General features: G+C 53.4%; 2 protein-coding genes across 14 annotated transcripts in view; one reads left to right on the top strand and one right to left on the bottom strand.

The window, feature by feature from the left end:
* The window catches only part of Znf219 (zinc finger protein 219), a 13,768-nt gene extending 6,222 nt beyond the window's left edge, over positions 1-7,546 (top strand). For 3 of the 8 annotated variants that reach the window (XM_005370970.3, XM_026777947.1, XM_026777948.1), the window contains 4 exons: positions 4,027-4,115; positions 4,399-5,821; positions 6,093-6,224; positions 6,478-7,546. In XM_005370970.3, coding sequence (XP_005371027.1) covers positions 4,110-4,115; positions 4,399-5,821; positions 6,093-6,224; positions 6,478-7,091 — 2,175 coding nt within the window. In that variant the 5' untranslated portion in view covers positions 4,027-4,109 and the 3' untranslated portion in view covers positions 7,092-7,546. Of the gene's footprint in view, positions 1-65; positions 4,116-4,398; positions 5,822-6,092; positions 6,225-6,477 lie in introns of those variants that run through there. The other 5 variants (XM_026777950.1, XM_013355104.2, XM_005370971.3 and 2 more) reach the window with 4 other exon arrangements.
* A 416-nt stretch (positions 7,547-7,962) lies between these two features.
* Arhgef40 (Rho guanine nucleotide exchange factor 40) overlaps positions 7,963-13,519 on the bottom strand; it is an 18,774-nt gene continuing 13,217 nt past the window's right edge. The window contains exons 17-25 of one of the 6 annotated variants that reach the window (XM_026777942.1): positions 12,736-12,951; positions 11,740-11,910; positions 10,856-11,033; positions 9,749-9,853; positions 9,410-9,553; positions 8,825-8,955; positions 8,640-8,667; positions 8,514-8,558; positions 7,963-8,399 (exon numbers count right to left, since the gene is read on the bottom strand). In XM_026777942.1, coding sequence (XP_026633743.1) covers positions 8,536-8,558; positions 8,640-8,667; positions 8,825-8,955; positions 9,410-9,553; positions 9,749-9,853; positions 10,856-11,033; positions 11,740-11,910; positions 12,736-12,951 — 996 coding nt within the window. In that variant the 3' untranslated portion in view covers positions 7,963-8,399; positions 8,514-8,535. Of the gene's footprint in view, positions 8,400-8,513; positions 8,559-8,639; positions 8,668-8,824; positions 8,956-9,409; positions 9,554-9,748; positions 11,034-11,739; positions 11,911-12,735; positions 12,952-13,519 lie in introns of those variants that run through there. The other 5 variants (XM_026777943.1, XM_005370973.2, XM_026777944.1 and 2 more) reach the window with 5 other exon arrangements.

A 13,519-nucleotide genomic window follows, 5' to 3' on the forward strand; every position in this document is an offset into this window, starting at 1 on the left:
GGGGGTGGGGGACGGAGCCCTAACTCCCCGGGACCGGGCTGGGCACGGGGGGGGAGGGGAGAGGATGGGGGTGCTTCTCTCTGTGTCCCAAACAAAGTGTCACAAAGAGCTCGGCCCGCGGCAGCCGCGGAGGCGGCTGTAACTCTGCTTTTGTTCTCCTGGCCCGGGGTAGCTGAGCTCTGGGCTCCCTATGTCCCAACCCTGCCCCCATCGTCCTCCTGGATTATTTTCCGCGGGTGGAGTGTGGGGTGTGCCGGTGGAGCCCCTCGTGCGAGAGCACACAGGTCCTGCTCTGCCTACCAGTTTTCTAGAGGGATATTCTCCCAGAGGGTCTCCCACCCACCTCCCAGCCTGAGAACTCAGGCTCTTACAGGCACTAACACTGACTTTTTTTAAGGGCCAGTTCTAGTTAGAGGGATTTAAGGCTGTAGATATGCCGTCTGTCTCCCACCCCCCTCTGCCCCAGCCCGGGCTCCTCAGAACTTTCAGAATCGGGGTCAAGTTAGGACATGCTAGAACTTGGGTCTGGGAGAAGATTGTGTGCGGGGGTTGTGCCTCCCTCTCACCTCTCGATAGTTATTTGGGAGCCCATGACTGAAATTTCATGCCCCCCTATCCCTTTTCCAAGAACTCTAAAAGGTGTCGAGGTTCAGTGTAGCATGTATTTGAAGCAGCTTTCAGAGCAGTGGGGTTCAGAGAGCCACGAAGAGAACGTAAAGTGAGTTGTTGGTCTGTGTGTGTTCTCCGGGTGGTCCTGACTCCACACAGTCTAATAGCCCCTTTCGATTTAATCTCATCTGTCGAAGTGGCTCATATTCATTAGCTGATTTAGGAGAGGGGAAATTGCTGACAAGGAAAAAAATTCATGTGTTGGGGATGACCAGGGGCAGAGGCCTACTTACATACAGCTAGGCCCCAGAGACCCTAATCCTTTGCTACTGAACACTTGACCTTAAAACATTTTGAATCACAAGATTTGGGGTGGGGGAATCTTCTTGGTCCTTGATTTAGCTGATTCTTCTGTAAGTCTGTCACCACCATCCTCCGTAGGATTTGGGGGTCCTACCTTTCCGCATCAGCTCTCCTAGCGTGTAAAAGTAATTGGCCTGTTGCTTTGGAAATACTTCTCATGCGTACCGCTGGTCCTGCGTCCTGCAAAGATACACACAGGAGCAAGATCACCCCTGATTCCCCCTGGGTCTGGAAAGTAGGTCACTGATACTCCCTGGCCCGGGCTCAGGGGTGGTGTTTAAGCCTTGAGTGTAGAAAAATGCGAGGCTTGTCCACAGACAATACATGTCTGACTTAGGTTGCAAACCAGGTCACACTCTGTCTCTGTTGGTGCCCTCCCCTATCGAGAGCAATTTATGAGATCCGGTGCCTGAGACCTGGTTTGATGGAGATGACGGAAGCCATCTTGACTGGGCCTCGGAGGTCTCGGTGGATTTTACTGATTTCAGGCCACCTTCTGGGAAACTTCCCCTGAGGAGAAATTCAACTTCCATCTGGGCCTTCTTGTGTGCCACTGCTCCATCCTGGGAACTGCTTCCCATCCTGGGAACTGCTTCCCATCCTGGGAACTGCTTCTGCAGTGTGGTTGGTGTTGCTCGGGGGAGGAGGAGGAAGCTGTGCCCTGCTTCTGCTCCTTTTGCCTCAGATATAAGCCGTTTTCCTAGGAGACATTTTGTTTAGTGTTTTACAGGCATTATTCTAGGGCCTAGTGTCTTCTCAGGATCAGAATATGCGCCCATAGGTTAGTCAGCTATGACCATGCAATATTCACACACACACACACACACACACACACACACACACACACACACACACACACACACACCCACCCTCCCAGCCATCTGCTTCCTCTGAATATACCAGATTGGCTGTACACCAGGATGTTCCGGGAATCCCCAGGAAAGCAACAGAATGTGATGGACTCAAATACGATACCTCAGTAACCCATTCCAGGATGTACAAACTGTAACTGTTATGACAGTCTGTATAGCTAATTAAAATTTTTCTAGGTATGTGCATTTTCTATTCTATTTTCAGTGGCATCCAAAAGGCCACAGTAATTCCCCTGATACCCCTCCATGGTTTCTCTGATACTCCATACTTCCCAAATAGGATTTTTTTTTTCTCATCCACTAGTTTCTGTGTCCTCTCTTTGGTGGGCACACTGCCTCTCTAACACGGCCCAGTTGTGTCTGTGATTCTGAGGTGGCCAAAGTGGTGTGTCTGGTAGCCCACTGCACTCTCCATGGTACTGAAGGAGTGGCTATTTGTTTTAACATTTCTTGGGGGCCAGAAAGAGTGTTGTGACTTAAAACCACACAACTTTCAAGTTGGCAGGGACTACAAATGTAAATTTATTGAAATTCATTTCATAGACGGTAAACTGAGAGATGAGGTGACTTATTCATGGCTGTAAGACAGACGTACAATGGCCTTGTACCCCTTAGTATCTAACTCACCTTCATGCAACTTTGAGTGAGGCTGGTCAGGCTGTTGGTCCCAGGAAAGGGTTTATTTGGAGGCTCCATAGGACAAGAGTGGATGCCTGGATTTGGAGCTGCAGAAACACACATGTTAAGAAGTGGTCGTCTAGAGATGCTTGGGCAGGACATTTTGTTAATTTGTCTGTTAATGCTCCAAGGTCAGATTCCGCATGTAACAGGTGTCTGCCCCTCCGTAGAGTCTTGCCACTCCGCTCAGTGCTGAAAATTAATGCAGCTTTGAAGCCCCAGAGTTGTCTTTGCTGATAAGCAGGGCTAACTCCTGGCCCAGTTTGCTTCAATTAAAGATTTGTAAGCAAAGTAAGGCTTGAGTTCTTTTCTTTCCTAGTAACCCATTTCAGTTACATAATTCTCAGATATTATGTCTGAGGTTAAATTAAAGCTAGGCCCAAGTTCATCTGGGCTGAACAAGATACAGTTCTGTATGGAAGGAGGAAGGTAGTTATGACTTCTGGCCATCCACTGAAGTCTAATTCCTGACCCTGTCAGCCATGAAATGGCAGGAGAACCTCCCCCTCACCATCCTCTCCCTCAACTCTCCTCTTCCCTGCCCTGTGCAGCACTTGTCAGGGATAGGGAATTTTAGATGGAGAATTTTAACCCCTTCCTTCTCAGAGTATGTGTGGATCCCCCTATCTGTGCAGATGGCAAGGCCCCGCCCCCCGTCCCTCACTCCAGCCTCTTGAGCTCAGAGCCAGTGTAATCCTCCTCTTGTGTGAGGAAGCCTCTCCCCTGCAGAGAGGAGGAAAGCCTGCCTCGGAACAGCTCTGGACAAAGGGGCTGAGATGCCCCATCAAACCACAGGCTCCAAGGTTTGAAACGGGGTGAAACCTAAATGGGATTTGCAGTTTAAACCCCTTGCCTAGGCTGGTAGTGCCCCTTAACTTCCACGCCTCCCCCAACTCTCTTCATTCCCTCTGTAGCTGGCTCTCCCTCCATGCCCCTCCCCCTCTGTCTCCAGACTCTGCTGCTGGGAGGTGTTTCTCTCCCATGCATGAATGAGTCTCTGTAATGAATGGAAATGAATGGATCAGGAATCCAGGAAGGGGGAGGGGGAGGAGGAAAGACCAGAAGACTGGGTGCCGGCAGAAGCTAGGAGGAGGAACCTGGAGGGATTTTGGCCGGCTGGCCCCCGGTCTGAGAGGAGCTGGTACCACTTGGATAATAGGAGTATGGCTAGCCCTCCGCATTTGTTTATCCAGTGGCACAGCCCTGTGCGAGTGGAAGAGGGGTATACTATGATGGCCTCCCACATCGTGTGTGTGCTGGGGGGTGATGGTGGTTCTGGACTAGGTGTTTGAAACATCATTTGGGGGCGGAGCTCTGGGTTTGTCATACAGATTGGCAGATCAAGGGGTGCAAGTTTTGAAGACAGCAAATAGGAAGCATGTGATACCTCAAGATCCACGTAGGAAGAAGGGCTGGGTTTTAAGAATACAGGCTGCAAAGTGGGGTGACTTTACTGCTGAGAGCCAGGGCTCATCTTTCCTCCAATCAATCTGTCTTGTTTTAGCACCTCCGCACCTGTTGCCTCCATTAGCAGCTTTCCTTCCTCCTCCTTCCAATCCTCAGAACCAAAGAATGTGAAGGGGGTCCATGGAGGTGAGTGGAGCACTGTCCTTGACCCGCAAGTTCCTTCGACGGTACCCCCTCTCCTACCTGCATTCTTACTTCCTATTATAGTAATAGATGCTATTACCTTGGCCCCAGTATCTTAACTTCCACCCATCCCACAACTTCTGGAGGTGAGCGGCACCAGTGTTCTCAGGTCAGGCCCCAGCCTACCACACACTCTTATTTTCCATTTTTCGTGCCTTTGATGCCTTTGCATTTTCCATAGATCGGCCCTTCCCACCCTCTCCTCTACGTGCATCTTTCCCCACAGGGCTCACGTCCCCGCATCTTGGTCGGCCACCTAGAGCCTTCCCCGCCAGCTTTCGACGGCGAACTGGATCTGCAGCACTACTCCAACGGACCAGGTGTGAGCGCCGGGTCTCCTGGGATGGGAGCAGTGGGCTGGTCTGAGACTCGTGCAGGTGAACGGCGATTCCCCTGTCCTGTGTGCGGAAAGCGCTTCCGGTTCAATTCCATCCTGGCTTTGCACCTGCGAGCACACCCGGGCGCCCAAGCCTTCCAGTGCCCACACTGTGGCCACCGAGCAGCTCAGCGGGCTCTGCTTCGCTCACATCTTCGAACGCACCAGCCCGAGCGCCCACGAAGCCCTGCTGCACGGCTGTTGCTGGAGTTGGAGGAACGCGCCCTGCTCCGTGAAGCCCAACTGGGGAGAGCCAGAAGCTCAGGGGGCATGCAGGCCACCCCTGCTGCAGAGGGCCTGGCGCGCCCTCAGGTTCCTTCCTCGTCTGCCTTCCGTTGCCCTTTCTGCAAAGGCAAGTTTCGCACCTCCGCGGAGCGGGAACGACACCTGCATATCCTGCATAGGCCCTGGAAGTGCAGCTTGTGCAGTTTTGGTTCCAGCCAGGAGGAGGAGTTGCTGCATCACAGTCTGACGGCCCATGGGGCTCCCGAGCGCCCCCTGGCGGCTACTTCTACACCCGATCCCCAGCCTCCACCCCAGCCAGAACCCAGATCTGCCCTTGAGCCTGAGCCAGAGCCTGAACCTAGGCCAGAGCCTGAACGGGAGGCAAACCCTACCCCGACTCCTGCACCTCCGGAGGAACCCCCGGCGCCACCTGAGTTCCGTTGCCAGGTGTGCGGCCAGAGCTTCACACAGTCCTGGTTTCTCAAGGGTCACATGCGCAAGCACAAGGCCTCCTTTGATCATGCATGCCCTGTGTGTGGCCGCTGCTTCAAGGAGCCCTGGTTCCTTAAGAACCACATGAAGGTGCACACCAGCAAGCTGGGTCCTTTGCGTGCCCCGGGGCCTGGCTCTACTCCTGCCAGGGCCCCTCAGCCTCCTGACCTGAGCCTGTTGGCTTATGAGCCACTAGGCCCTGCGCTTCTCCTGGCCCCAGCGCCCACCCCAGCTGAGCGCCGAGAGCCCCCAAGCCTCTTAGGCTACCTGAGTGTGCGAGCTGGGGAAGTACGACCCAATGGTGAGGGTGCTGACCCTGGAGCTGGCCGAAGCTATGGGGGATTCCGCCCGCTGCCTTCAGCTCTTCCCAATCGGGCTCGGCGGCACCGTACAGACGAACCGGAGGAGGAAGAAGAGGTGGTAGAGGCAGAAGAGGAGAGCTGGGCCCGGGGCAGGTCGTTGGGCACTCTGACTTCCCTGCACCCCCACGCAGGTGAGGGGTCAGGACAGTCTGCACCTGCCGTGGGGGCCCAGGCAAGATCTACGGCCACCCAAGGTAGGTCCACACTATTTCCCTCTGGGTCGCCTGCTTTTAGTTATCAACACTTGGGCCACCACTCCTGTAGCTTCCTTTTCAAAAGACCTGTCTTCACAGTCTTCTGGGCTTTTCCCTACTGGGCAAACCCTGTGTAAAAAGGTGTTAACTCTTAACAAATCTACGTTACCCTAAATCCTTTCCTCTTGGGTCCAGAGAGGTGGTGGGTATAATGGGTGCCGGGCTGGGACAAGACAGTGAGACCCTATAACTTCCACTTAACGTGTTGCAGAAGAAAATGGGCTGCTGGTTGGAGGGACCCGATCCGAAGCGGGCCGTGGGGCCACTGGCAAGGACTGCCCCTTCTGTGGAAAGTCTTTCCGCTCGGCACATCACCTGAAAGTGCATCTTCGCGTGCACACAGGTGAGGGAAGAGTTCTTCATGGGGGCGGGTCTAGGAGCAAGAGAGGCAAGAGCCACCGCAAGGCTGGAGGTCATGCTGCACAGTCTTCAGATGGGCCAGCTTTCAGATTCATCTCAATCACTTAGTGGGGAATCGGCTTGTAAGCCGTGGGGTGAAGTTTGTAAATTGAGCAAAATGTGTGCGTGTGTGTATGAGTATGTGTGCACGCGTAGTGATAGTGACCCCATGACCTACTCTGACCCACTCTTCCCAGGTGAGCGTCCCTACAAGTGTCCACATTGCGACTATGCAGGCACCCAGTCGGGCTCGCTCAAGTATCACCTTCAGCGTCACCACCGAGAGCAGAGGAGCAGTGCAGGTCCTGGACCTCCTCCAGAACCCCCGCCCCCTTCCCCGAGGGGCTCAGCGTCACTGCAGCCGCAGTCGGGAGCCAAACCAACTCAGGCCTCTGCCACCTGGGTGGAGGGCGCTGCGAGTACCAGGCCTCTTTCGAGCAGCACCGGACCAGGGTCCCGAAGAAAGTCTGCTAGCCCTGGGAGGACCCTGCGTAACGGGAGAGGTGGTGAGGCCGAGCCCCTGGACCTGTCCCTGCGGGCGGGCCCAGGAGGTGAGGCCGGGTCAGGGGGTGCCCTTCACCGCTGCCTCTTCTGCCCCTTTGCCACTGGAGCTCCTGAGCTCATGACCTTGCATCTGCAAGTACACCACAGCCGTCGAGCCCGGGGCCGCCGGCAGCCCCGAGCTGACACATCTCCACCCTATGTCCGAGCACCGTCAGGAGAGACACCTCCCAGCCCTCCACTAGAAGAGGAGGGCAGCCCAGGGCTGTCTAGATCTGGAGAGGCAGGTCTTGGGGGGCAAGAACGGTAGTAGTGCCCTCTTAGGGGTGATTAGCTTAGTAAGCTTACCCCGCAGGAGCGGGGAAGCGCTAGAGGTAGTTGGGTAGAGCAGCCAGCAGGGAGCAGTGTGGGACCCGTACCCCAGCCCAAGGTGGACCAAGAGGTAAAGAGGGCAGTGGGTGAAGGAGTGTGGGCAGGCAGTATCCACCCAGCCCAGGGGAGTCACAGTGCCTTAGAAGTGGCAGAGGTGAGGGTCAGAGAACGGGGTCCTAGGGCTGGTAGAGGATGCGCTCCTGCTGAGGAGCCGCCCTGCCAGCCTCTGCTGGTCCATAGGCTCGAGAGTTTATTTTTGTATAAGGGGTGGGGGTGGGGGGCACTGTACCCTTCTAGCCCTGTCAGGGGCCCTGTAGACGTTGCTATTTTTGGTACGATTCCTGTCATCCCTGTTGAAGAGTCATGTCCCCAATAAACAGGTGTCTTGAGGTACAAGGCCCTGTGTGTCTGCCTGTGTTTCGCTCTCCCTAAAGCGCTTCATTATCAATGAGCTCCAACGGGATGCAGACTTGAGATTCAGGAGCTCTGGATGGGGATCCTCCTCCACCGTAGCTTGAGGACATCACTAGATAATTACTGGATTATGCTGGACCCATCTGATCATCTCAGCCTCTAGAAGTAGGTGCAAAATGGAGGAGGGACTTCAAAGAGCCCGTTGAATTTCTTAGAACCTCTGAGGGGGAGGCACATCCTCCCACACTGTCAGCTTTGGGCCAGTAAAGGGCAGAACTGCTACTTTATGGCCTTGGTTTTATTTTCTGAGTCCTAGTTGGAGCTTCATAGGGAAGAACTCGAGTTAGTTCAAACACCGTAATCCAGAGGCCTGCTCTGGCCCTTGGGAGGCACAGTGAGAGCAAATACATTTAATATAACAATAGTATAATAACAGTAATTACATATATAAAGTCTGCAATGCCCACCCATCTCCTTCAGTGGCTTATAACACTTCATTTCCCATGATACCCCAGAATGGGGTTCCATTCGACCTGGCAGAGATGAATCTCCTGGGAGAGTCAGGGACGAGAAGAGAGGCAGCGGTCAGTAGAGCCTGTCCTGTGGTGTGCATAGCACAGATGGGAAACGTGCGAGAAGGGATGTTTCCCTGCCCCCGGGGGCAGAAAGCAAGCTCCAAGCAGGGGAGAGCAAGCCAGCGACAGGGGAAGCTCTGGTCCTTGGCCCCCTCTGTCCAGGAAGCAGAGGGAGGGAAATGAATCCTCCATTCTGTCCCATTGGCATCTCAGCCTAAAACGTGCTGACAGGGGCACAGCCAAGTGCTGGATCTTCTCTGGAAGCCAGGAGAGAAGAGGGAGATGGGTTGGAGAGGCAAGAAGCTGACTCCCATGCACCGGAGGCCAGGAAGGAAGGCACGCTGGATGTGGAAGAAGGGTGGCTGACTTACCGCTCACAGAGGCGTGGTGGGGTCACTCAGGGCTCGCGAATGACTCTGAGGACACAGAAATGGCACTGGGTTTAGACATTTCTCTATTGCGTATGTCTCTCCCTGCTTCTTAAGGCTCTTTTTTACCTCTGACCTTGATGCTTCTCAGCCAGGCCTGGGGAGAGGAGAAAGGCAGACTGGATAATAAACCCAATCTGTGCATCAGCTGAGAGGAGCAATCTCTAGTTCCTCTATATTCCCCAATGTCAGATGGTCAGAAAAGCCTACCCAGAAAGAGAGCACCTGCTCCCAGCCTTACTGCAGGGACTTACCTGCCGGGAGAGCCCTAAGATCCCTCCACTGGCCAGAGAGGGAGTGCTGTTCCCAGGGTGCGGGGGCTGCAGGCTGGGGCCGGTTCTTGGTCCTGGGGACCCATCTCCAGAAGAGTCAAGTGTTTCTGAGGCTGGAGGGGAAGCTAGGGTAAGAGTAGGCATAAAACCCTTCCAGATTACCTTAAACAACCAAGCTCCTCTAACAACAGGGAGCTGCGAGTCACCATAGCAATCCACTTGCAAGAGAACCCCCCTACCAAGAGGCAGGAAACTGTCAGCAGCATCATTAGAGCAACCAGGGAAGAAGCGACAGGAAACTAAGAATTGCCGTGGTGAACCAGGAGGGTACAACAGGAAGCTGAGGCAGTTTCCATAGAAACTCAAGGAGAGCTAGAGAGAAAGGTACAGAAGAAGTGCTTCTTAGCAAAAGGCTGCTGTAAGCATCTCCCTAGCAACCAGATGGAAGGCTCTTTTAGCAACGGGAAGCTGTATGTAGTTGTCATGGCAACTGGGCTACTTGGCTAGAAAAAGGAATTGCTTAGCAATAGGCAGCGGTTGGGGGCCACCCCTTGAGAGGCGCCTCACCCAGGGAAATCTGCTTGACGTCCAGATCCCAGGCCTCCTCCTCGACGCGGGCAGGCAGGGAGCAGGCTCCCGGCGAGAGGCCGGGAAGGGACGGGCCAGCATGCTCAAAGGATGATACCGCTACGGAGGCCCGGGTGCGGGCGGCTGCAGAGAGTGGGGAGTGGGGTGGTGGGGTGCTGGTGTGGAAAAGTCCTCCTGGCTCCTGGAGGAGTCCCACATTTTGGGAAGTGTTGCCCACTCAGGACTCAGTATCCTTCCTAACAACTCCCCTTTGCTTTTATATCATTGGTCAAGGCCCGACTGGGAGCACAGCCCCGCCCCCTGCACCCTGAACCTTACCTCTTCCGGTGAGCAGGGCACTCAGTGTCCGTTCTCCGAGGGCTTTAATGTCCAGGAAAGGTTTATTCCCAATGCCCATGGAAACCATCTGCTGCACGCGGAGCTCTAGGGAACAGAGACCCTGTTTACAACCTTCTCTCGGCCCTCCTGCCTCAGGGTTAGCACACTGCTGTTGACTCTCTTACCCCTCCCCTTCTCCCCTTCCTTGACCAGCATGGCATAGACCGTAAGGGTGATGTTTGGCCTCTTCAGACATGCATCTGTTCTTTGCTATATAGTTCATCCTGTCCATTTGGCCTCCTGGCCACCTGGGGTGTGTGTGTGTGTGTGTGTGTGTGTGTGTGTGTGTGTGTGTGTGCATTTGCACATCTGTTATGGATGAGGAATACACATTTGGAGGTTAGGGCACACTGGTGTCAGTTGATCTTCATTTTCCCCTGTGTTTATGGCTGACCTCTTGATTGTTTTTGGTGTGCATATGCCAGGATGGCTGCATGGCAAGCTTCTGGAGGAAATTCCTGTCCGTCTCCCATGTGCTCTGTAGCAGGGATGAGATTACAGATGTCCCTGTTACTACATTTGCGGAACTGCTGGCTTTTGTGTGGGTTCAGGGATTTGAACTCAGGTCTTCACACTTGCATGACAAGCACGTTTCATGGAACACTCAGCTGCCCTTTATCGTAGACATTAAGAGCAAAACTCATGCTTTTGTGCATCTGCGTGATTTGTCAAGTGCTTCTATATGTGTCACCTACTCGACCCTCCCATCACACTGAGCTGAAGAGAGCACTTTGCCTTTTTCAGATTGATAGAATGATTCAGAAAATCACAACAACGACGAAACCCAAATCAAAGCCCAGTACCAACCAACAACAAAGAAAAGCTATTGGTCTGGGTCACACCAGTCCCCCTAAGCCCAGTCCAGTAAGCAGTTCTGCACCTCTTGTGGAGACATTTGCTCTTTTCCTCGGAATTTCTAGCTTTCTCTTTCCTTACGGATAGTTCTGTCTTGGCCATAGCTCTTGCTTGAACCAGCCCTTGAGCTGTCTCTGAAGGCATCCTGTCATCTCCATACTCCAAGCTCCACCCATCTAGTCCGCCCATTACCTTTGTTGTGGGCTGCCTGTCTCCACAGCAGCTGGGCAATAGAACTTGTCCACTTGAGTTTGGTCTCTGGAGAGGCAGCCTGCAAAGTGTATGCTTCTCGTGTGCGCCGTCGCCGAAACCATAGCTCAAAACAGAGCCCACTCTCCCCGATGTTTTCCGTCAGCCCCATGTCAGCAGTCTGAGGAAGGGCAGGAGAGACAGCCCTGACTTACAGAAGGAAAAGAGGGCTCACGGAGACATGAAGCAACTGTCTCAAGAGCTTACCAGGGTTTTAGTAAGGATACACCCCATGTGTATGCTATTCCAAACACAGACCTTTGCCTCTGCCCTACCTCTGAAGAGCTGGAACTAACGCAGGACAGTTTGGAAACCATTAGTATTATTCCACCTGACCCAGGACTGTGGGCTGCTATGGATGCTTATATCTGGTTAGCGCCCAAAGCAAGATCTGTCTCTTGAGTTCTATCTACTTCAGTGAAGTTAAAGGGTGTCTGTGTAACATCTTTTCTCTTCACATACCAGGTACCACCTTTAACTCAAAACACACGTGTGGGTTTTTTGTTTTTTGAGACAGGATTTCTCTGTGTAGCCCAGGCTGGCCTGAAACTCAGAGATCCACCTGTCTCTGCTTCCCGAGTGCTGGGATTGAAGGAATGCACCCACCACCCCCCAGCAGGCATATGTGTTCTCATTCGGAAGGTCTTTTTCCATTCTGTCTTGAAATGCCTCCATAAGTCTTCTGACACCCTAAAATTGATGATTAATTAGAGACCAAAACCTATTTTAGGTGATGGAGATTCTGAACCTGTTTGAGGTTAAACTTCCAGAATATCCTGAGTTCTTAGGAAGACCATGGCTCAGTATCCCTACTCCATGCCATGTACCTTGAATGCCTGCTTGTAGGTGAAGGTCTCAGATCCCCCCTCAGAGCCCTTGAACTTGCTGAACAAGAGCAGATCCTCAAAGAGAAAGACGTGGCGGAGGCACTTTTTCCGGCCACAGAAGACGGTGAATGGGTCCCGATGCAGGAGCTGTCCTTGTTCCTTCAGATCTAGCTGGAGAAAGGAGAAGGGATGCCTTGGTCAGGGAGGGCTTCAGCCTAATCCTATCGCTGCTTCTCATGCCCAACTGCCTAGCAGCCGCCATTCCTCCAAGTCCGTGCCCAGCCTGCCATGTCTTTGTGTACTGGAGATGCAGAAAGAAAGCCAGCAAAGAACGTGGGTTCATCTAAACCAGCGGTTCTCAACCTTCCTAGTGCCGAGACACTTGAAAGCCGTTCCTCATAAGGTGGTGACCCCCAACCATAAAATTATTTTCGTTGCTACTTTATAGCCATAATTTTGCTACTGTTATGAATTGTAATGTAACTATCTGTGTTTTCTGATGTTCTTAGGCAGCCCCCATTGAAAGGGTCATTTGACCTTGGAAGGGTTGCAACCTGTGGGTTGAGAACCACCGATCTAGAGGGAGTGCAGTTCTAGCCTAATCAGAATCAGTGTGGGAAAGAGATCAGGTTGAGGAAGAAGCAGTAGGCTAGACACGTGGAAACAGACAGGCAAGAAGAACCGGGAAAGGAGGGGACAAGCACAGGGCTCATGTAGAACAGAGAGTGTTGGACGTAATTGAGGCAATGAAAGACAGACTAGGGCCCTCAGACTTAGGGTCTGCTTTTATGGAACTGTTTCGAGCCAGGGTTTCTCTGTAGCTCTAGAACAGGCTTTTGTAGACCAGGCTGGCCTCGAACTCACAGAGATCTGCTTGCCTCTGCCTCCCGGGTGCTGGGATTAAAGGCATGCACCACCACCGCCTGGCTCCCGACACTGTTTCTAAGGTCACAGAGTTACAGTTTGAACAAGAGTCAGCAGAGGCCAGGACCTTACCTCACAGCCCCGCACAGCTTCTACTGCGAGCAGATCTCTGCCTCGGGCCTCTTGTTCCTGGAGCAACTGTACAGCAGTCCTGAGGGCCTGGCGCTCGGAGCTTAGCTCAGGCCCAGCTTCCCTCAGGAGCTCCTCCAGGAGCTGTCCATACCGAGCCAGCTGCTCCAGGGGCTGTTGAAGGGCCTGAGGCAAGCAAGGGCTGCTCTCCAAAGAACCCTAGGGAAGAACCATAGCCTGGGATGAGAAGACCTGCAGCCAGGGCAGGGCCAGGGTGGGGGCCGGGCCGGGCTGGGGCGGGGCCGAGGCTGGGGCGGGGCCGAGGCTGGGGTGGGGCCCAAATCTCAGGACACGGATGTGATAGGCTGGGGTATACGCTTTGGGGAACAGAGGAAGACCTGGAGATATACTCTTAAAGGTAGAGCAAGGGGCCTACAAGACGGCTCAGTGGGTAAACGTGTTTTCTACCAAGCCTGACAACCCGAGTTTCATCCCTGGGACCCACATGACAGAAAGAGAGATTGACTCATGGAGTTTCTCCTCTGGCCACACACACACACACACACACACACACACACACACACGCATGTGTGGACACGTACACACACACACACACACACACCTTTCAATAAAAATGTAAAAAAAAATTTTTTTTCAAAATAAAGAGAAAAAAATACAGATGTCAATGAGATGGCCCAGAAGCTAAAGGCATTTGTCACCAAGCCTGGGAATCAAGCTCCATCCCTAGGAGTCCGGTGGTGAAATGAGAGAACTAGCTCCTGTGAAC

This window comes from Microtus ochrogaster, unplaced genomic scaffold (assembly GCF_000317375.1).
Source record: "Microtus ochrogaster isolate Prairie Vole_2 unplaced genomic scaffold, MicOch1.0 UNK91, whole genome shotgun sequence".
NCBI classification, from domain to species: Eukaryota; Metazoa; Chordata; class Mammalia; order Rodentia; family Cricetidae; genus Microtus; species Microtus ochrogaster.